The 23,823-nt window shown below is 42.0% G+C and overlaps 1 protein-coding gene across 5 annotated transcripts in view; it reads right to left on the bottom strand.

Annotated features, from left to right (window-relative positions):
- Positions 1-23,823, bottom strand: part of Znf148 (zinc finger protein 148) — a 111,905-nt gene that overhangs the window by 17,174 nt on the left and 70,908 nt on the right. For all 5 annotated transcript variants that reach the window (XM_032900138.1, XM_032900143.1, XM_032900142.1 and 2 more), the window contains exons 6-7: positions 14,979-15,102; positions 13,699-13,782 (exon numbers count right to left, since the gene is read on the bottom strand). In XM_032900138.1, coding sequence (XP_032756029.1) covers positions 13,699-13,782; positions 14,979-15,102 — 208 coding nt within the window. The remainder of the gene's footprint in view (positions 1-13,698; positions 13,783-14,978; positions 15,103-23,823) is intronic.

The raw sequence follows: 23,823 nt of genomic DNA, 5'->3' as shown, positions 1-23,823 counted from the left end.
CCAACCACTACAGCCCTATGGCCAGGAGGCCATCTCCTTCCTACACATACACCGGCTTTTTTTGTTTGTTTGCTTGTTTTGTTTTTCAAATCTTTTTTTTTTTTTTTTTTCCGGAGCTGGGGACCGAACCCAGGGCCTTGCGCTACCACTGAGCTAAATCCCCAACTCCCTGTTTTTCAAATCTTCTTAAGATTACAGTGGAAAGATGGCTCAGTAGTAAAAGTGCTTGCTGTAAAAGGCTGCTGTTTCAGGGAACCTGAGTTTATCCCTGGGCCCATGTGTGAAAGGTGGAAACTGACTTTTACAAGTTAATTTCTGACCTCCATACACGCAGTGTATGGACACCTTGTGGAAGCCAGTTCTCTCCATTTTGTGGGTCTGAGGGATCCGACTCAGGGAAGCAGGCTTGGTGACAAACCCCTTTTCCTTCTGAGCCATCTCCCGACTACATTTTCAGGATTTTAAAACAAAGCTGTACCGGTTTCCTATTTTTTAATGCTTGTGTTAAATCTACAGTAATAGACAGATCTGCACCGCAGCCTGACACTGACAGTGTGCAGACCTGGCTTAGAGCAGACTGTGTCTCTTTGACAAACGGTCACCATACACTTGAAAAGAACGTGGTGCGGAAGTTTTGGATGCATGGGCTCTAACGTGTCCAAAGCACAGCCCAGATCTGCTCACATCCCAGAGTTGTTGTGGATGTGGCCCAATACATTTGTAGATGACACAAGTCCATATCTCAATGTCAATGAGCTGAGTAAACCAGATCCCTGGGGTCATGGTTTCAGTTCTTTATCAGCTGATTAAAAAAAAAAAAAAAAATCGGATGGACACCATGCTCAGACTTTTCCTTTCAGTGTTGGCTCGTCTCATTTAAAACCATCCAGTCTTCTGATGGTAACAAACCTGTTGTCATGGTGACATGTTTTCCGTCATTTCTGTTTGCTGCCTGCACACTCTCCTTCGGCTGTGTTCACTCTGGCCTAACTGTCCACAGTGTGTGCTTCTCTAAGGGCTTGTTTCCTCTTACTGACCCTTACATATCAAATATGCCTCTTGATCTGGTCTTGGTACAGCCTCACTCTACTCTGGAGTATTCAGCTCTCTACAGTAGGATACTTTCTCAACGACTTTGGATTAAACATAATCATACACCACTTGCTTGCTATGGGAATCAACTGACTTGGGGTTAATTAAGTACAGGCTAAGCACCTCTAGCCCAGAATTTTGAAATCTGAAATGCACCAAAATCCAAAACTTTCTGAGTGCCAAAGTGAACAAGAAGCAGCCCCACATGTAAGTCATGGTATGTGTGCGACAGCACAGTGCAGCCATACTAAAACCTTATCACATTACCCTTTAGGCTAAATGTGCCACAGCAGTGAAGTCCATGTTATACTTGGACCAAAGTCTAAGGGATCTTATGCAAAAGCAAGTATTACAAAATCTAAATAAACAATTTCAATTTTAAACACTTTGGTCTTGAGCATTTAGGGTAAAGGACACTTAAACTGTATCTCCTAGCAATTTTTTTCTTGCCATATTTGATTATATTGACTGCAACTTGCTTTACGATTCTCTTCCTCCTCTTCTCATTTTGCTTTGTTTTGTTTTTCTGACACAAGGTCCATGCAGTTCTTGCTGTCCTGTAACTTGCTCTGTAGACCAGGCTGGCCTAGAACTCACACAGATCTGCCTCAGCCACATATTTAATGTCTACAACTTGTCTGTCTGTCTCTGCCTTTCCATGTTTTTCTTTTCTCTTCATCATTGTGTGTATGGTGTGTGCGTAGAAGGTGCACATGTGGAGGTCAAAGGACAACTCTGGGAAGTCGTTTCTCTCTCCCACTGTGTTAGTCAGGCTCTCTCGTTTCTATAGCTGTGCCAAGCACTTCAGGCTGGCAAGCCCATGAACTTCCTGTCCATCTCCTGTCTCCACCTCCTGTCTTACCACAGAAATGCTGGGATCAACGATGCGTGCCGCCATGCATGGCCATTTCACAGTTCAAGAGGTAGACTCAGGCCATCAGAATTGCATGACGGGAACTTTTACTGCTGACCCATGTCGCTGGTCCCACACCTTGTTTATGTTCTTGGTTTCTGTTATTCTGAATATAGTTTTACTCTATCCACTTTGGATGGATAGCTCCCTGGGTATAGAATTCTACACTGATTTAAAAATGGATCTACAAAGATATCCTGATGGCTTTATTACCTCTACTGAAAGAAAATGAGCTAGGGTCTGAGACATAGCTCAGTTGACAGTGTTTGCCTATCACACAGAAGGCTGGGGGTTTGATCCCCGATACCATATAAATAGAGTGTGGTTATGTACGCTTGCAATCTCAGCACTGGGGAGGTACACAGCAAGACCAGAAACTCTGGATTATTCTCAACCACAAAGAGAGTTCGGGCCTCACATGACAGCCCATCTAAAACAAAAATGGATGTTCAGAGTCATAGTTGAGGGCTGCTCTCAGTCCTGGTCACAGACCCTTCCATTTGCAGCTGCAAGACCTAATGTAAAGACCCAGAGACTGGAGTCCTTGCCCCTAAATAGGATGTCACTCCTCCAAAGCCCGGGGAGCATCAGGCATCAATGCTATGCATTATCTTCCTGGAACAATATGGCTATTGTCCCCATTTATTCACACCATCAATGGCTACGTGTTCCAGACTTCCACAAAACTTTGCCTATCAGCACTCAGTCATGGGTGGGGAGCTCTCCATAAGGCCCCACCACTCTCTGAGGACCTATAGGCCCTTAATGGCTACATGTGGGGGGAGTCCCCTTCTTTGCAGTATGGTCATTGGTAAGTTGCCCCTGCTCAATCATGCAGGCAGCCCTAACTAAAATGCAGTGGCCCCCAAGAGAGGAAGGAAAAAGAAGTGAATAGGCAGGGCTTCCCCGGTCCTTGTAGACAAGGTAGCAGACACAGGAGAGGGCGGAAAGGAGTTTTGGCCATACTGCGGAGGGAGAAGAGCCATGTGAGATCTGAGGTGGAGCGGCCATGTGCGTGTCTCCAGGTCGGAGATTAGGACGTTGCGGTAGGACTAAAGGTAACTGAGCAACTGAAGCTGAGGGCAGGCTGAGAGGTGCCGCGCTTAGGTTAGTGGGAAGGACACACCAGCTGCAGATTAGCATCACCCAGTAATATATGTGTTTTTCAAAAAGAGACAACTAACACTAAAGTGGCAACACTGTGTGCTCTGTAATATTGTTAAGTATTTAACAACACATATTCTCCCCCTAAAAGTGTAAAAAAAAAAAACCTCTCTATCAGAGGGGCACTGTGGTGCACACTTTTAATCCTAGTGCTCAGGAAGGAGGCAGAGGCAGGGGGATCTCTGAATTCAAGGCTAGCCTGGTCTACAGAGTGAGTTCCAGGACAGCCAGGACTACCGAGAGAAACCACAAATGGATGAATGAATAAATGAATAATAAAAAGCTTTCCCCCTCCACATCTATACAATCACTGTAAAGTACAATTCATCTTCCCAAGTACTACTTCTGAGTGGTCCTGCTTACTCCACACACTCCTTATGAGAGGCAGCCTGCAGCCCAGTGGCCCCTGCTGCACTCCCTGCCCTCACTGTCAGACCTTTGCTACCTTTATCCACTCTCGACTGTTACTCAGAGGTGATTAGGCCATTCCACCAAGGCTTCCACACATGGATGGATACACACAGTGCTAGGACCTTATCTCAATGTCTGAGCAATCCAGTCTTGTCCACTATACAGTGAGTAGGCGATCAACCACAAGTGAGAAGGGAAGCAGAAAGAATTACTGGTGTTTTATAGAAAGGAGAAAGTCTGTTCTTGTTTGCATAAAAAAGGCAGATAAGCCTTTCCTTTAAGACAGCGAGGCTTAATTAATCTCAGCATCTAGGAGGCAGAGGCAGGCACAGCTTTGCTGAGACTGAGGCCAGCCTGATAACACAGTGATTTCCAATGACAGCCAGAACTAGACAGTAAGACCCTGTCTGTCTGTCTGTCTGCCTGTCTCTCTCACAAACACACACACACACACACACACACACACACACACACACACACACACACACACACACACACACACACACGTTTCAATGTGTTATAAACTACAGACCTGTTCCAGATGAGTGAACTAAAGAAACCATTCACAACAGATATTCAGAACCCATTGTTACATGATCCTATTTCATGTGGCCAGGAAGATGGCTTAGTGGGCAAAGGTGTTTGTTGCCAAGTCTGACAACCTGAATTTCACACTCAGGAGGAGGAAAACTATTCAGACAACTTGTCTTCTGACTTCCACACAAGCTATAACATGCACATACCACTCTTGCCTTCTTACAAAAGAAATAACAAAATACCAGTAAGTTGACTCTAATTTGGCATAGCATTTTTATTCCAATAGCTAAATGAGTGGAAACATACAATCATACTTAACTAAAGTTCAGTCAGATAAGTACTATAAGGATGACGGTGGCAGGAAAAGACTAGGAATGCAGCCCTCAGTAGTACTCACCTGGACACAGGGCATTCACTTCAATCCCTGGGACCCTAACCACACAAAAGAAAGTCTGATAAAGACAAATGGTTAGGGCTGGAGAGATGGCTCGGTGGTTAAGAGCACTGGCTGCTCTTCCAGAGGTCCTAAGTTCAATCCATAGCATCTACATGTAGGCTCACAACCGTCTACAACTCGGTTCCAGGGAACTTGATGCTCCCTTCTGGTCTCCTCATATACCATGCATGCAAGTGGTGAAAAGACATATACAGATAAAACACTAATACACATACAAAAGTATTTTTAAAATATAAAGGGCAAGGGGCCTGATATAAGCAAGGGAGTAGCTGCAACTGACAGAATTCAGATGAAGTAGACTCAAGATTATAGAAAATGATGAAAGGGGGCTGTCACAGTTAGCTTCAGCTGTGAATTTAGCATACTTGGAAAGGTAACCACTTCAGTCAGATTGGCCGGTAGTGCATTTTTTAAATTGCTAGTTGATACAGAAGAACCTAGTCTAAAAACCTGGTTTCTGCCAGGCAGTGGTAGTACATGCCTCTAATCCCAATGCTTGGGAGGCAGACTCAGGCACATCTCTGTTGAGTTTGAAGCCAGCCTGGTCTATAGAGCAAGGTCTAAGACAGCCAAGGATACACAGAAAAACCCTGCCTCAAAAAAACAAAAAGGAAAAAAATAAATAAATCAAAGGGTCTGGTTTTGGTTAACAGAGCTGAAGAATCCGACGAGACCAGCATTCAGCTTCATCACCAACATGAAACCTGTGCTTCCCTAGGACAAGGGGTGTTGGTGAGCTGGAGCTGAAGAATCAGCTGTGATCACCAAGAGACCAGCCTCACTGCAGCAAAGTCTTCTGGGAAGTGTTCCCCAAGGCCAAGTACAGAAGCTGTGAGCCATATGGGAGTACAGCAAGTATCACATACAGGACTGGTTCTGGCAGCATGAAAGCTACAGCACTCGGGATCATTAAGATGCTGAAGACTGGCATCACGTGGCATGGTCAGAAGAAAAGCCAAGGGAAGTCATCAGGATAACTAACGGCAAGAGCTGGCCTGAGTCTACCTAAAAAGCTGAGTGTGCTGAGGATGGCAGAGCTAGTGAGGTGAGCTACTCAAACCCTCTGGGACCCAGAAGATCATGAGGAAGTCCCAGATGCCAAACATTAACTGTTTACACAGTTCAACTTTAGTTTTGCTTTGATCTGAATTTAACTGTGCCCTAGTTCTTCTCTCCTGAAATAAAAATATATCACTTATTTTAGATTTTTTAATCTTTTAAAAGAGATTGAATTCACTAGAATTTTTAAAGGTAGGACTTTTAAAAAGTATCTTATGATATTAATATGAGGTTTTGAGAACAAGAAAGGAAAGGTTTCTAGTTTTAAGAAGAGGTTTGTGTGTCAAAATTGACAAAGTGGACGTCACAGTTGCCTTCATTTCTCAACTTGACAAAGGAACATGTCTCAACATGAGACATGGGAACATCCATTGAGGAATTGTTTCTATCAGATGGGTTTGTGGTCATATCTGTGGGACATCTTATTAATTGCTAATTTATGCAGAAAGCTCAGTCTACTGTGGATGACGTCACACCTGGACAGGGGGGCACAAGCTGATAAGAGAGAAATGAGGAAGCCAAAGCGAGCGGCCAGCAAGCAGTGTTCTTCCTCCATGGGCTCTGCTTCAGTTCCTGCCTTAAGTTCTTGCCTTGGCCTCCCCTAATGGCGGACTATGATCTGTATACTGAAATAAGCCCCTCTCCTTACTCAAGTTGCTTTTGGTCAGTGTTTTATCACAGCGACAAAAAGTAATTTAGAGAAGAGGTAAAATTACTGAATTATAGGTCCTCGTAGAGAAAAGGTCATCTTAAAATCCAGGTACTAACAGTGCAAGCAAACATGGTGGGTCTTAAAGCCAGGAAAGACAGACATTCAAGTTTAGTAACCATCAGTGTAAGGAGGGACTGCAATTGAATAAATGACAGGGGCCAGGGGTAAAGCTGCACACCTTTAATACCCCAAACACTTATAAGGCAGAAGCAGGGAGATCTCTGAGTTCAAAGCCAGCCCAGTCTACATAGTTTCAGGCCAGTTGGAGGTACACAGTGAGAGCTGTCTCAATAAATATATAAGAATGAATAAAAGAATGAATGAATGACAGGAACATCAACAAGCAGAGGCCTAAGGACTGAAAGAATAAGGGGAAAACTAAAATAGCATATTTTTCCTATAAAAACTAGACAGTAAATATATTAGACTTGGTGTTCCAAGAAGTAATAAAAGATGCTGTATGATACAAATATAAAAAGCGCTGGAGAGATGGCTCAATGGTTAAGAGCACTGGCTGCTCTTCCAGAGGTCCTGAATTCAAATCCCAGCAACCACATGGTGGCTCACAACCATCTGTAATGGGGATCCAATGCCCTCTTCTGGTGTGTCTGAAGGCAGTAACTCATATAAATAAAAATAAATAAATCTTAAAAAAGTAAACGAACTTCTACACAGTATTTATCTCTTATGGTGGGAAGTAACAGAAAGCTCAGTGAAAGTCAGTACTGAGGAGCACTTCCTTCAAGGCTATCTCAAGTGATAATGCCAATAAGCTGTGCAATGTTCAGCGGGGCAGTGGTACAATAGTATATGAGTTCAACCCCACACTGGGTAGATCTGGGTTTGAGGATAGCACATCTGGTCTATCTGAAAAAGTAAAAATCAACAAACCACAACACATGAATGTGGTTTATGTTTCCATCTTTACGGAAACTTACCATAAGTATTGGTATCAACCCATAAAAATACGACTTATAAACTGAAATGAATTGTAAAATATAGTAAGTTCCTGCTAACTTTTAATACTTTTTACATTATATACTACTAATTGCCAATACAAGGTTGGGTGAAGTTGTTCATTTAAATGGATTCAGAAACACAGACATTGCCTTTGGATCACTATCCAGAAGCTAATGGAACTTGAGCTAGAATCCAATCCTTCAAAGGCCTGAACAAGACTGCCCTCTCTTCAGATGCTGTTTTAAGTCCTCTCGTCTGTACTCCTGACCAACTGCAAAGTGAGGGTTCCCATGACCCCCTATTTCAGTTTTATAATTCACAGAACTCAGAAAAGCCCTTTGCTTGTATCCTTTGCTGTAAAGGATATTGATGAACAACCAGATGAGGACTGAGTCTGGAAGGGTCCTCTATCCTCCTCTAACATGGATGTGTTGACCACCAGAGGCCTCTGAGTGCTATGTATGCAGGGGCTTTAAGCAGATAGCAGAACCCCTGAGGCTGGGGAGAGTGTGGTGAGAATTGGAGGTTAATCAAGGCCTGATATTTTTATGAACAGCCACACCTGGAACCTGCCTAGGGTCCCACCGAGAGTCAACTCAGTAAAACAAGAGAGGCTTCTGGACTGGGAAATGCCCAGGAATTAGAGAGCTCTGTCTGCTGCAGGGATAGAAGACACTTAGCACTACCATCACTGAGGAGTGGCAGGGATTTGAGGCACTGTCAGGAATCAAGGTCAAAAACCCAATACTGGCATGAAAGATACCGAGTTAATTCCAGTCCTTCAGGAAAATACAAGGATTTTAGGAGCTGTTTATCAGAACGTAGAAGCAGAGACCAACTCTTACACTCTATCCGTATTGCTGGTGGTAATTCAAGAAATCAGTGCCAAGTTTATAGTGACTGAAGGAGGATCTGGAACACAGGCAAGAATATTCTTAAAATCTAGCCACATAGTTCAAATGAACTAACACCTTACTGACTTCAATCTCATTGGGATGTTTTTTTCTTTTTAAGACTATTTTCAAAAAGTGGAGGAAATATTTTGGCTTACCTGAAGTAAGCCTGTCAAGTTTTGTTATAACTAATGGTAGGAAAAATATCTACATAGAGCAGAAAAGAGCAGAAAAAAAGTGTTTGGGCAGTAGAAGCCATTTAAAGTCAGGCTTTTCACTGTTCTCTGTGAGTATGGCCTGGGAAGTACTTAGAAACACTGCACCACTAAAGTAGGGTGTCAGCAATGGGGTTTCTTTGCTCTGGTAACTGCCATCACTGCCTGTGCACCTGACTTTTCCTGCTATACAGTACACTGATGTTTTAGAAGTGATAAGTTTTAGTGGGAGGCTTGCATGCATGCTATGGTGGTTTATTGGGAAACCCTCATGAGTGGGTTTTTTCCTTCTACATGGGGATTCTAGGAACTGAATTCTGCCTTGACCTCAGGCACCTTTATGACAAGCTAAATCTCTGTCTGGCTCTACTTGGAGTTTGAGGGTGGAGTGGAGGGGAAATGTGTTTCTGAATAAAGAAACCACACTCAGTCGTCTCGTTATTGATGAGCATTGCAGGATGGTTGTGGAAATTAGCTTTTGCTTAAGACTGAAAAGGTTTTCTTAATACATTCAACAGGGAAATTAGTTTTGTGGCAAAATTACTTCAACGGCAGCTGCTGAGAACCAAAGCACAGCTTTAACCATGGCCACACACCCAAAGGGCTTTTCTGAGTTCTGTGAATTATCTCTGCCTTCTGAGTGTTGAGATTAGGGATATGGAACTCTATCCATCAACTGTGTTCATAAGAGATCTTATACACAAGAGCTCCCCCCCCTTAAAGTTTCATTCATTCCTTTCCTTATTTATTTATCTGTTTGTTTGTTAATTGGAGAGCAGTGGACAACTTGTGAGAATAAGTTTTCCTCCCACCACGTAGGTCCCAGAGACAGAACTCAAGTTGTGAGGTTTGGCAATAAAATCTCAACCCACTCAAGCCCCTCAAATAAAATTTTAGGGGATAAGAAACCTAGTAAATATAGGTAAGTCCCAGTAATTTGGCTTACATTTTTAATTTTTCTTTAATATGGAAGGGGATGTTTATATCAACTCTCTTTAAATAGAAATGGCTTCATGAAATTTTTACTGAAATCAAAAACTGCTGCCACTATGAAAAGCAGCCACAGACTGCTAAGACTGTGTATCAGAAGAGGTGTTCTGTACTTAATAAAGAAATTCAGAAAAATATTAGAAATTGTTACTTAAGATTCTTTACTCTTCAGTGCCTCCTTAACCATGGTGGAAAAACTGCCACTGTCTTAGAGAAGAGTACAACTGTTCACACACTTATCCATCTTATCCTACAAAGTCTTTTTAAAAATGCAAAGAAAAGGTGCCCTACATAAGAGAGAACCCTTGCTCGAAAGTAAACCTGCACATAATGAGGATGGCTCCCTGGGAGATACACCAAGCAGCAGCTCCCATCACTGTCTTCATCCTCGGCCTCGGAGCCTCGCCTTCTCGCTCACACCCCCAAAATATATGCAAGGTAAAGGGCCCGTGATCTTCTTAAGGAGACATAGTGTCTGACTGCCTCAAACAGCAATCCTAAGGAGACTCACGCCATGGCAATTTTCAGGTCATTGGTCTAAAGGGACCAGAATTAATGGGTTAGCTTCTAGATGACCAAGTATTTTACCCTAAAATAGTACTGAACAGACAAGCCTGACATTAAGAATATGCTTAAGTGACCAGCAAGGCAGGTTAAAATGTCCTGAAATATAAAAGATTCAGTTTAGTTATATTCTTAGCTTTTAAGAGTCCCAGAAAACATTGTATTGTTTGTCAAATCAACCAAGCCAGTAATGAGTTTTATTCCTGTTAAAAATGGAGCAGAGAATGGGCTGGCAGTGAGGGAATAAGAGTGGACACTGTAATGAGGAGGTAAAAGCCTATAAAGACGGAACCTTTAAAAATTGATGGATCATCTCACTACACAGTGTCACACCAGCTGACCGTGGGAAACTCATTTCTTGTTCAACTGAAAAGCAGATAAGTGTCACATTTCTGTCAACTTGACATGAACCCAAACATAACTCGTAAGACAGACTCTCACTTGAGGAGCTGCCTCCACTGGTTACCCTTTTGGGGCTGCTTGTGTGGTAAGTGATCCTGGAGCGTCTAGCCCATTGCAGGTAGTGCTATCCTTGGGCGAGCAAGTGTATGCTATACAGGAAAGGTAGCTAAGCAAGTCAGTAAGTATCACTCCTTGGTCTCTGCATCAGCTCCTGACTGTCCTCAATGACAGCCTATGATCCACAAAGTTAAACAAACTTCTTCCCCTAGTTGCTTTTGATAGTGGTGTTTATCAGCCAACAGAAAGCAAAGTAGAATATCAGTGCAGGAAATATTTTTTGAGATGTATTCCAAAACAGGTAAGTTGATTTCAAGACAAAAAATATTTTCCTATCTTTAAAATCAATCTAAGAAAGGAATCTGATAGTAGAAAATTAATCCCCTTTTATTAGTCCCTGATAGGAAATGTGCCAGGGGAATGGCAAAGGGAAAGCAATGGAATTAAAAGGGACTCTTTCTTGAAAGAAACTTCTGAAGCTGGAGCGATGGCTCCTGGGTAAATTGCTTGCAGTGCAAGCCCACTGAGCAGAGTTCAGACTACCCAAACCTTCATAAAGAGCCAGGTGCAGCAGCGCACACGTGTGACCCCCGTATACATAAAGAGCCAGAAGCAGCAGCGCACACGTGTGACCCCTGGTCTCCAGTGTCAAGATGGACAGTAGAAGCAATAGCCTGGATACAAAGCTCACTGGCAGAACAAAGAGAAGCCTGGCTTAAACAAGGTGGAAGTCAAGAAGCAACTCTGTCAAAACTGTTCTCTAACCTCCAGACACGGGGAGGGAGGAGGGAAGGAGGGAGGAGGGAGGGAAGGAGGGAGGGAGGGAGGGAGGGGGTGGGGAAGAGGAAAAAAGGTGGTGGTAGGGGAACAGGATGACTTTGCCTTGCTATGACTCCTCTGGAGCTGGTGTGTCTCCTAGGCTGTCTTTGGAATGCGAGACCTCCGGCCTGTGCTTTTCACTCACTGAAGATGTTAACTCACACAGAGAAGCTACACCATAGCTGACTGGCTTAGTGAGGAAGAAAAATTCAAAGAGCCAAAAGCTGTGTATCTATTTCCTGTCTCATTTGCTCAGTGACTCTACCTTGGGCTCTAGAGTGACAGAACCTTGAAACGGAGTCTGGACAACTTCATTTACTTTGTAGAAAGTTAAAGTTCTCAGCTTCTCTCTGCTGCCCAATTCATCCTGAACAATAAAACAGGGACAGTAACAACTCCTGCCTTTCAAACCTAGTGTGAGGACTAAATGGCAGTGTCTGGTATTTAGTAAATTCTCAATAAACTACTCATCATATTCCACGTAAGCCCAATCAGTAAGTGGGACTTCATTTTAATAGTCAACGAAACCCATTTTAGCATAAGCTGGGAGTCTCCATGAGGCACTGTGTAGATCAGGTTGGTTTGTGAGCATGTCTATGGCGGACTTCTAGTTGCATTCATAGCTGTGGTAAGACACAGCCTAGCAGTGAGAAGGCCCTGGTCTGAGCCTGGAGGAGAGCGCACTGAACCAGCAGGCATGTGCTCATTAGCTCTGACTTGCCTATGACAGATCGCAGCCTGGGACAGGCTGCACGGGAGCTAGAATAGATACTTTCTCCTACGCTGTTCTGTCAGGAATGAAACCAGGACAGCTATTACAGGACTGTGGCCAGTGTCATGTCAGAGTGACAGAGGACGAGCATTGCCTCATTGCCTCATTGTCTCAGATCACACTCACCCATCCAGTCACACAGATTTGTAGCTTGGCCTCGTGCTGCTTTCCTGAGGCTTTCCCTGGGTAATTCCCAAGAAACCTACCACACTTAATTACATGGTGCTTATTGATGTACCTCGTATCTCCAAAATAAAAGAAAGCAGAGGACCCTCCCATACAGTCTCTGTATACTCCTAGAACCAGAAAAATATTGGAGGATCAACTACCAAGTTTTGGGTAAATGAATAAATCATCAAAATCTAATAAACACATGAAAATATTAACTACTTTCACATTGTATCTTACATTTTTACTACTGCATTGAAATTTCAATTTAACTATTGGATCACATAAAACCCTATGATCTTTTCTTCTACCATATATATTAAAGTGATTAGTGTTTACCTGGCGATAAACAAAACAGAACGTTAAAGAACAGAGCACCAGCCAGGCATGGCGACTCATGCTAATGATGCCAGCACTCAGCAGGCTGAGGCACAAGGACAGACTGAGTTCCAGGCCACCTTAGCTACAGAGTAAGACCCTGTCTCAGAATAAAACCAAACATAACGACAGACAGGCAGCATGACTGGCACTGTGCTGCAGAATGGCCGCCTTCACACTTCTTTCTAACGGCAACAAAGACGCAGGGAAGCTTTTGATTTAAAAAGGCTGCTTCTATCTACAGGGTCTCCAAGGATCCACTTCACAGATGCTGCACATACCATGAGACCACATGTAAATAACTCTGAGATGGGTATTTAGCTGAGCAGCAATACAGAGAAATACAAACAACTTGCCTGGTCCACCCTGTCCAGGTCCACAGCAGCTTCCGGTCTTGAATAGCAGCATCCCACATAACAAGACCCTGACTTGCAGGGCTAGCATTTTCACTGTTAGCATTCATCATCACTCTCACTTCCAACGAGATATAAAACCCAAGCTACACACACACACACACACACACACACACACACACACACACACACACACACACACACACCCTCCTAAACACTGTAAATTAATTTCAAAGAAATATCTTTTTACAATGCTTAGAAATATCAAAGGAGAAAGTTCAGTAGTCTAGTAAATCAACGTCACTTAGAAAATCTGAGATACCTGTTTTAAATGAGACGAAAATTTTAACATTAATCACTTTGGTGATCTTCCAAAGCACTTGCTGTAAATCATTACCACTGTGTGAAGACACGGGCAGCTGCCTCTCTGACACAGTGTGCCATATAGAGAGGAGACATGAAAGATGCTGCTGCTCTAACATCCCGAAGATCCCATAGTTCACAAGCTGATTAGTGTGCACGATAAACTTACTTAGCCTAAGAAACAGCTATGTTAGGAAAGTTTCCTCCTTTGTTACTTAAAATATGTAATTTAGATTATTATGGAACTATTTCAAGATTATTTATTGTGGTTGGACATACTAAAATGATTTATTAAGAGACAGGCTAAGACTTAAGATGGTCTTAAGCAGTGTGCCTTATTAGACTCCCGCTCCCCTCCCCCTCCCTCCCTCCATCCCCTGTGGTGATGTCAGTGAGCTTAGGGAGGACGCAGCACTCACCAGTATGGATCTTCTCGTGTCTCTGAAGCAGGTACTTCTGTATGAAACGCATGTCACACTGACTACATTGAAACGGTTTTTCGCCTTAAAATAATTTGACATCCATACATTAGTTAATGAATAAAACAGTATTTTAAGTCATTACTTCTAAGGATAAATAAATCTTAGATGCCCAAATTTTGTAAAATTTTAAAACACTGCATGATTTTTTAAAAACATTTTTTATTAACAGTTATACTTTACCTTAAAAATTTCCTCCAGGACTTACACATTTTTTACAATCACACAAAAAATAAAATTTCATTTATATCCTTTTAATAAGGAAGAAAACAAAACTTAAAAGATATACAAGCTAAAAAAGCACTCTCCAGATGTCCTGGTGTCTGCTTTCAATATGCCTTCTTCCCTGTCTGAAGGCAGCATCCTGTTCTGGGTGGCTGGCCGTCCCTCTCTGCCCTTTTACCTATGTTCTTCAGAGAGTTCGGAGCTGTATAAACACCCTGGAGAGAACCCCGTCCTTGGAAACTGTGTCTGCTGGAACCCATTAATTTCCTAGTGCTGTGGTCTGCCCATGGGGAAGGAGGCCTTGCTTTCATGCGGCACTCACCGCCCCTTGGTACCTTCCTCCTTCTTCCCATCACACCTTACACAACACAGGCAGGCGGTCTCAAGTCTCAAGTGCCTCCCTACACTTTGGCTTGAGCCTTACAGAAATCATCCCCTCTGTTCCACAGACTGCAGCCATCCTCCCTCCCTGAGGTCTCCTTCAATCTTTTCTCCTTCAGCTTCTGGCCACCACTGCATTTCCTCCTTCAATCCATCTCCTTCATCCACCAAGTCATTTCACATTTCTAGCTTGTTTTGCCTAAAGGTGTGTAATTAGTCTTCAGCTCTATTTTCAACAATTTCACGATTTTTTAACTTCTACTTCTGTTAGCTATCATCTCTAATATCTGATTTTCAAACACTGCCTGTGCTGATCACATACCTAGCACAGAAAGATGAATGCAACAGGCTCTTAATGCAGCCTCAGTTGAGAAGAGTTTCTCTAGTTGAAAAGAGAGCTTTAAGGCAAGTGGGTACCCAATTACGACTATTAAATGCATATATCTGTATTAATTAATTGTCTTCCCATTTAAAGTCTTTTCCGTCTTCCTCCTAATGATTTTGATTGACAATGCCAAGTAAGCTACAGTCGAAAGACTGGATGACATTTATACAAAGATGAAAATAACAATGATAATAATTTTAAAGGCCAACAGCCCATTTTAATTCAATACCTGTATGGATGAAGACATGTCTCTGTAAGTGATAGTTCGTTCTAAAGGCAGCATTGCAGTGCTCACAAACATGAGATTTAGGGGTTTTCAAACCAAGTGATCCATCCTCATTTATTGTAAGGATCTAGTTTAAAAATAAAGGCAAAAAACAAAGTTTTTAAAATGTAAATACTGTATTTTAAAAGGACAATATAAGCATTGATCACTAGAGGTTGTAAAATAATTTTTCAGAAATAATCTGGAAAAGGCTATTAGGACAGTGGCACCTTTAATGTAGGAAAGTACAGTTTGACTTAGACTGGGTTAAAACCCTGGAAGCACTCTGCCGCCTCCCTGTAGCTGATGGCTACCAGAGTCCCTAAGTGTTTCCCTACAGGGCTGCTAGAGTAAGCAGTTTAGTTTTCAACTTCAAATTCTCACATATGAGGGAGAAAAGCCAGATACTAATCAATGAGAAAGGCTAAGCCACAGAAAATCAACTTAACTTATTTAATGTGACTGCAAATTGAGAAATTCTATCTACTTAAATGGGAAAAAACACCAGGATTTGTTAAAGGTTAAGAACCCAGTATATAATTTTTCAATACAAAAGGACACTAGATAGATAGATAGATAGATAGATAGATAGATAGATAGATAGATAGACAGACAGACAGTGTCCTTTTGTGTGTGTGTGTGTGTGTATACATATACCCACGCATATCAGTACACTTTTACTTGTATGTGTTTAATAACCACTTCACAAGGACCCACACCTTGGCTGTGATAGGTGAGGAACAGAGCGAATGAAAAGTGTGCATACATTTTACAGACTGAATTTTTTAGTCAGATAAGAGTTTACTGCTGTTATCTTCTTCTATTTTAAAAAAGAGAGAAGATAATAAAGTTTTCCAGTAATCCAACAGAATCTGGATTTTGTCTCAGTCTAGGATCTATAAGGATACTATAGAACTATTACTGCTAAGCATGTCCCAAACAGATTTGTCAGGTAAATAAAGGTAGGAATGGGGAAGGAAGATGGGAGAAAAGAGACAGACTCTTCTACCCCGAGTGCCTGGCAATTAAGAGCTGTGTGAGTAGGGGCTGGGCAGCTAGCAGTGTAAGCTCACCTTTAGCCTCATGAACTCTAACTTACCAACAACTTACTCAGCACGCAGCATTTTACCACCTCCTGTCACACCATCCCCTTAACATTACCAAGAAAGAAAAAGGATGACAAAACCTGATGTGAAGAAGCATAGAAGCTCTAAGAGGATGTCAGGTGTAGTGGAGTCAGGAGTCTGGAGCAGGAGGATAGAGAGTCCAAGGGCAGCCTGGGCTACACAGCAAGAACTTGAAGCCAAGGAGAGGGAAAGCAGGATCAGATCAGAAGGCATCTAGCCAGGAAGTGGGAAACAACTTTGAAGGCGAAAAGCATATAGAAAGTAAAGCTGAGAATGGTGGCACACTAACCCAGCACTCAAGGGACAGACAGAGACAGGTGGATCTCTGTGTGTCCAAGGCTAGCCTGGTCTGCACACTAACGCAGCACTCAAGGGACAGACAGAGACAGGTGGATCTCTGTGTGTCCAAGGCTAGCCTGGTCTGCACTCAGAGTTCTAGGACAGCCAGGGAGATAGAGACCCCATTACGACACTTCTCCTCACACACACAAAACAAAAAAAGAAAGACAGAAAGAAAGAAAGCCGAGAGACTGACCAACACAAGATCTACAGAGGACCATGGGAAGTAACCTGGGCCTATAAACCATAGCTTCTTCAACCTAGAAAAGACAAGTAAGGAAGGATAAATAGCTTTAATCTTTAGTGTATCTTTTTACTTTAAATTCAGGAAGACAGTTCAGCCTATACTGAATGCAAATCAATGATAATTAGTATGCAAATTATACAGGGTTTTTGGATTCTGGGCAAATTGCCAACATGGTCAACAATGCTTCAAGTCTATGCACCCAAGACATAGAAGGGACACATTTGGCAGGAGAATGGAAGTGGGTGTCACAGCTTCCTGAACAGTCAGTGAGAATAAAAGTTTGATTTCTGGCCAGTCAAGTTTAAAATTTTTTTCACTTCCTCCAAGTCACATAATAATAATGCAAGTAACACTGTACAAAAAGAAAATACACAAACCCTCTTAAAATAGAACACAAGTTATGCAAAACAGAACATGCTGTGTGTTATATATCATAAGTAAGACAAAAATACCAGGCTTTCCTCTTTTCACACAGGTTGGTGAAAATGAGTGCCAAAAGCCATGGCAGGTCACTGGCTTTCCATGGCAGGTCACTGGCTTTCCGCAGCTCGGTAACTGCAAGGAAGGTCTTGTCAGGCAGAACTGGGAAGCGGATGCAATCCCTGACTGTGCAAAGCCCTTTATGGACAGTTACTGCACTGGAAGTCATGCTGTCTTCACTCAGGTCTTCATAAAAGGTAGAATTATGTGGGTAAGACAGAGAATACTTAGCTTATGGGCAAACATAAGATCCAGAATATTTATAAGTTCAAGCAGAAATACCAAGTTCTTAGAAATTTTAAATTTAACTTTCTTTTCCTCTGTCAGGACAGTATGACAATATTTTTGTTTATAGGGCAAAGTAAAATCTATCTTGCCACCAACAAACACTTTTCCAGTTTGCAACGTTTGAAATGTGCCCACATGAACTTGTCTGTGCCCTTCACTGCTCCAGCTCCAATGTCCAAACTCAGAGTCTGGGGCACAGTGGGGATCTTACACCTAGCACTGAGATATTTTGCTGCCTGCTATCCATACCAAATAGCCCCCACAACTTACCACTTCATTCCTTAAACAAAAAGGCTTTGCTAAACATGCAGGTCCCCGCCTCTGGTCCTCAGACCCCACAGGCTAGGTAGCACAGAGAGGAGAGCCCTCCAAGAGGAGCTGCAGCATATTACCTCTGGCCTGACTGTCTTCTTTGGCTCTTGACTTATTCTTGTTTATATCCTTTAGGATCCTCTCAAATTATGACCCAATGGTTTGAAACATTTGCTCTAAAGATTAGCAGTCTTACTTGGTATTAGTATATTTTTGCTTTGTTTTTCCTCCCACTCAACATATGATCACCATTACAGCAGAAAGGGCTGCAGGTTCATGTTTAGGACATGGGAGACAGCACTTTTTAGTTTTGGAGAAAGACTCTGGCTCTGTATTCCAGAATGTTCGTAGTCCCCAAAACTGGCTTATAGGCATGCTCCTCCGAGCCCAACTCTGACGGCAGCAGCTCTGGGGGCTTCAGTGTCCTCTTGTTCTGCTACTTCAGCAGAAGCAGGACACTATAAAGACCCGACCTCAGGCTCTCCTGTTACCAAGTAAGCAAATTAGCAATAATTTAAATATTCAACTTGTTTTATGTTTGATTGTGTTAAATTAAAATTTACAGAAAGACAAACTGGCATCAAATGGAATTCCCTAGATATTCTATATCCCTGCTCTCATAGTTCCTTGTGTATTGCTTTGTTTGAGACAAAGTTGTTCCTAGCTAGTATCATATATATATTATATATATATAGTTTTACACAGACACACACACACACACACACACACACACACACACACAGAGTGGGAGAGGTGTCGGGAATGAGGAAGGCTCTCAACACGTGTCAAGTAAAGGTCTAAATTCTGCTTATTCAATTGAGAGAATTCACTCCAGGATCAGTAATGCTCCTCCATTAGAAAAGGTTCTTCTCAAAAGACAAACACAGCTGTCCGCATTCTACTAAAATTACCCATGATATTTTAATCTAACAGACAGATGTTATAATACCTTCCAACATTAACTGATATTAACATTTAAGCCACTCAAACCCATGAGAATTTGGAGAAGATGATTTAAAATAGTGGTGTTCAACCTGTGGGTTATGACCTCTTTGGGGGTCAAACCAACCCTTTACAGGGGTCACATATCATATATCCTGCATATCAGATATCTTCATTACAATTTATAACAATAGCAAAATAGTAATGAAATAATTTTCTGGCTGGGGTCACCACACACAAGAAACTGTATTAAAGGACTGCAGCATTAAGAAGGTTGAGAGCCACTGATTTAAAACCTCACCAATCAGTTATGAGAGGCTTTGGTAACAACTGAGGGTGGGAGAGGGACTTTAAAGATTTTCTTCCTTCTTCAAAAGAACACAACCCCAGAGGCATAGCAAGGTCATCCAGAGTAAAAATCGTGTGACCACACCAGTCAGAGCTAGTTCCTCACACTCACAATCTCTTCAGACTCTGCAAATCTCACTTTCAAATAGCAAGCTTTAACAGTGGCAGAACATGAAACTCCCTGCGTCAAAAGAATGGAACACAACTCACATTTAGCATACTGGCCTTGAGGGTTAAAAGATTTATGTGTGAGTGCAGTGCATGTGTACACATTTGAGTGTGCGTTTGCGTGTGACCCTTGCAGACACACAGAGGTCAAAGAACAACTTGCAGGGGTCATTTTTCTCCCTCTAGACGGTTGGACTTGGTGGCAAGTTGTCTTTACCCACTGAACCATCTCACAGCCTGTGACTGTTAGTTTCAGAAAGGTCCTTACTTGTTTCCTGAATTTAAAGATGTAGGTGATAGTTTCTAAATGATGAGTTTTCTCGAGATTAGAATCTTTTTAAAGGTTCAGTTCTATGGAAAACAATTTCCCCATAATACAGTCATACTCTAGGGCTGGGGAGATGGCTCAGTGGTTAAGAGCACTGACTGCGCTTTCAGAGGTCCTGAGTTAGCACTGACTGCGCTTTCAGAGGTCCTGAGTTCAATTCCCAGCAGCAACATAGTAATTGTCTGTAATGGGATCTGGTGTCTTGTTCTGGTATATCGAGAGAGAGAGAGAGAATTGTCTGGAGTGGGATCTGGTGAGAGAGTGTGGGAGAGAGAGAGAGAGAGAGAGAGAGAGAGGCCTAGAAACTGTTTATGCTACTTGATTACAACTAACACAGAGCCTGCGAGGTTGGGGTACGACCACTGACATAAATATACTGAGACACTACTACATCACAGACGTCACAGGCTTGTAACAACTTTAGCTGTCTGTGAAACAGAAAACAGATTTAAAGAGGCAAAACAAAGTGAGCTCGCAGACAGACAGAGTGATAAAACAGAGAGCAGCCTGTCCTTAAGGAAAGAGATAGTGAAGCAATCACAAGCAGATGGGGGGACACTTCCAAGTCTAATGCTCGCATCTCCACCATGAGGGGAAAGAACGATCTTCTCATGGGGATGTTTCACAAGATGTGTGACTTTAGAGGGTTTATAACATCAGCACAAAGACACCAAAAGGTGATTTATGGTTAAATGTACTATTTTGATTAAAATGAAACAGTCTTTGGGCTGGGGGTATAGAGTTCAACAGTACAGTTGTTTTCTATCATGCATGAAGCTCTGGGGTTCCCTCATTCAAAGAAGAAATTTGGCATTTGAAAGAAACAAGTGTCTACAATTTCTTCTATTTTCCTAAGTAGATTACTTCATAATAGAGAAAAGACCTAAACCTAGACAACGCTCAGTGACAAAGCATCCTTGTCGACTTTAAGATGACAAAGGTTCCAAACATGGCCGCTGCTCAGTGTCTGCAGCAGCTGATGCTGGCAGAGCAACGTGGTACTCCTCACACCATGGCTAACAGCGCAGTACTCCTCACTGTGGTGGTGACATGGTCAACATGGCATGAGCTGATGTGCTCAACAGAGCCCCACCACCGTGCATCAGTTCTGCTTCCTGTACATATCCTGCCTGACACGATGACAGCATATACTAAAGATACTGATGGGGGCAAAGACTAGGGTTTGGAAAAGGTCTTGGCAGCAAGCAGCCCTGCAAAGATCATGAATTCTAGTTCTCACACTAACCTGTTACATATTATTCCTAAACATTCCACTCTGACAACCTTCCCCAAAGTCTTAGACACTGTTTTAAAATAAATTACACCTTGAACTTTGAGAAACTTAAAATTGAAAAAACAAAAAACAAAACAAAAAAAAAAACCAATCAACATACCGATTTACAAACTATAAACCCAAGATAAACTTGTTTATCTTCAATGAAAATGGCAGAAAAAGTCACTTCAATGAAATATCTGAATATAACACTAACACATATCTGAGGAAGAGTAACAGAACCCAGCTTATACCTCAAAGCCTTAACATTTCAGACATAAAAAACCCACTCACCTGGGGAACTAAAGATCAATGTTAAAACTAGCCACACTTTTCTCTGTCCACTACATGTAACATATAAAAACAATTTGTGTTCCAGAGGTTCTGAGTTCAATTCCCAGCAACTACATGGTGGCTCACAACCATCTGTAAAGAGATCCGATGCCCTCTTCTGATGTGTCCGAAGACAGCTACAGTGTACTTATATATAATAAATAAACAAATCTTTTTAAAAAAGAGTCAGGGTCTTTCTGGGTAACTCTGGTTGTTCTGGAACTCAAGTGCTGGCTTAGAGGAATAATCCACATACCATGCTGGGAACAATTTTAACAATTTTTAGAGTAACTATTTTTGTTCTTTTCATTTGTGTCTGCTCCATACTTCATTCTTCTAAGAATTCCCTGACGGACTGCCCTGAAATGCTTTCTTCTGTACATTATACCTAGAAGAGATATCTCCCCACTACAATGACTGGGACAAAATACCTTAGCGACGCTTTTAGAAATCTTCAAAGAGGGGTTGGGGAATTTAGCTCAGTGGTAGAGCGCTTGCCTAGGAAGTGCAAGGCCCTGGGTTCGGTCCCCAGCTCCGAAAAAAAGAACCAAAAAAAAAAAAAATCTTCAAAGAACTGACTTGGACAAGATTCCAGTAATCTTCTCCTGGGTGGTAATCATCTAGACTTGAGGGAGAATTTACGAAGGCTGGGGCTGGTGAGTTAAGTGATTAAGAACATATACTGTTCTTGCAGAGCCTGGGTCTGATTCCCAGTACCTATGTCACTCAGCTTACAACTACCTGTACTCCAGCTGCAGGGAATCCAATACTACATCACGGACGCCCCCCAAGAGCACCAGCATTCATATGCAAACATACACATAATTAAAATAATAAAAACGGGTGCTGAAAAGATGGCTCAGTAGTTAAGAGCACTTGTTCTTGAGAAGGACCTGTGTGTGGTTCCCAGCACCACATGGTGGCTCACAGCCAGCCGCCACCTGTAACTCCTCAGACCCCAGGCTGCTTGCCCTTCACTCATACACACACCCAATAAATCAATCTTGGGGGGAGAGTATTTGAAACAAACAAACAAAAAATGAATTAACGTACAGAATGGCACTAGCAAACAGGACAGTGAACTGTCTAGGGAATAACAGCTAATCCATACTTAGCACAGAGCGTCTAACAGACAGCTCAGAGGGCAGGAGCGTCCGCTGCTCTTCCAGAGCAGCCAGGTTCAGCTGCGTGCTCACACAGCAGCTCACAGCCACCTGTCCCCTGTTCCAAGGGATCCAAAGTCTCTTCTGGTGGACACAAACACTAGGCATGAATGTGGTATATAAAAAATATGCATACAATAAAAATAAATAAGTAAATAAATCCTAAAATTGTAAAACAGATTCCTCCCATGTAAGCAGGAGCACGAAGAAGCACAATGAACCATCACTACGATTTGGGAAGTTAACTCTGATGAATTTGTTAGTGTAAAGGGCAATAGCAATAAAACATCAGTCACTGAGAAAAAGTAAGACAGGGAAAAAAGGAGGGGGAGGGAATCCATAAAATATGAAACCTAAAATGTCAGACAAATGAGAAAGATGAATTTAGTATGAACCAAAATACGAATTCCAACTCCAGTGAGACTCTTGTAGTCAAGCCTAACCTTCCAGGCTCTCAAGAGTGCAGCAGCCCCAGTCACATCCACTCAGGCAGGACATAACGTGCACAATGATTGGAAATCGAGAGTATACCCCTCGATTCCATAAGCAGACAGCATTGATAAATATATGGCATCGACTTAAAAAGGAGATGAAAAGAATACAACACAGCAGTGTTCAGCAAAACAATCATTAATTATAACATGATCTTGCCCAAGCAATTTATTAAATAGTAAATAAAATTCTTAAAAACTTTACAGAGTGGGGGATATAGCTCAATGATATAATGCTTGTTTAGCATGAGCAAGGGTGTGTGCGTATGGGTGTGTGTTCTCCAGCACTATAAAAAACAAAACTACTATTGTTAACTCTAAGTCCAAAAATGGGTTAAACACACTTTACAAGTGGAAAAACCAGGAAATTACATTTATACAAATCTACTAAATTTTATGGATAGAAAGGAAACATGACAGAGAATCAAAAATATAACTCAGTTAGTTTATCTAATAAAATACCATAGGCACATGTTCTGTCTCCCTAAGAACAGCATGGGGTGTCTTTAACAATAGAAAATGAGTGAACAGGATTTCCTAGTTTGCTGAAATGTTAGCCATCTGCTCTTATAAGCCAGTACTATTAGCTGTTCTTGTCACTATACTACAAGTGTACAAGATAGATAATGATTATAATTTTAAATAAAAACTACAGTAGGTAGCCATCATAAAGATTCTGGTACTTCATTAACAGGGTAGCTCATGCCTATAATCCTAGCAATCAGGAGATGGAGGCAAGAAGGCTTCAAGTTCAAGGCCAGCCTAACCTAGATCATAGCAAGACCCTGTCACAAGGGGTTGGGGGGGAGAGTGATCATATATAATATATTTAAAGGGGGGACTGAAGACGCAGCTCAGAATGCAAAGTACTTGTCTAGCATGCATAAAACCCTTTATTTAGTATCCAGTACTGTATAAAACTATGCCTGATGACACACTCCTGAATAATCCTAGCATTTAAGAGATAGGC

Source organism: Rattus rattus, chromosome 4, assembly GCF_011064425.1.
Source record: "Rattus rattus isolate New Zealand chromosome 4, Rrattus_CSIRO_v1, whole genome shotgun sequence".
NCBI classification, from domain to species: domain Eukaryota; kingdom Metazoa; phylum Chordata; class Mammalia; order Rodentia; family Muridae; genus Rattus; species Rattus rattus.
The sequence above is the reverse complement of the archived record's forward strand: the minus strand, read 5'-3'. Positions and strand labels throughout refer to the sequence as shown.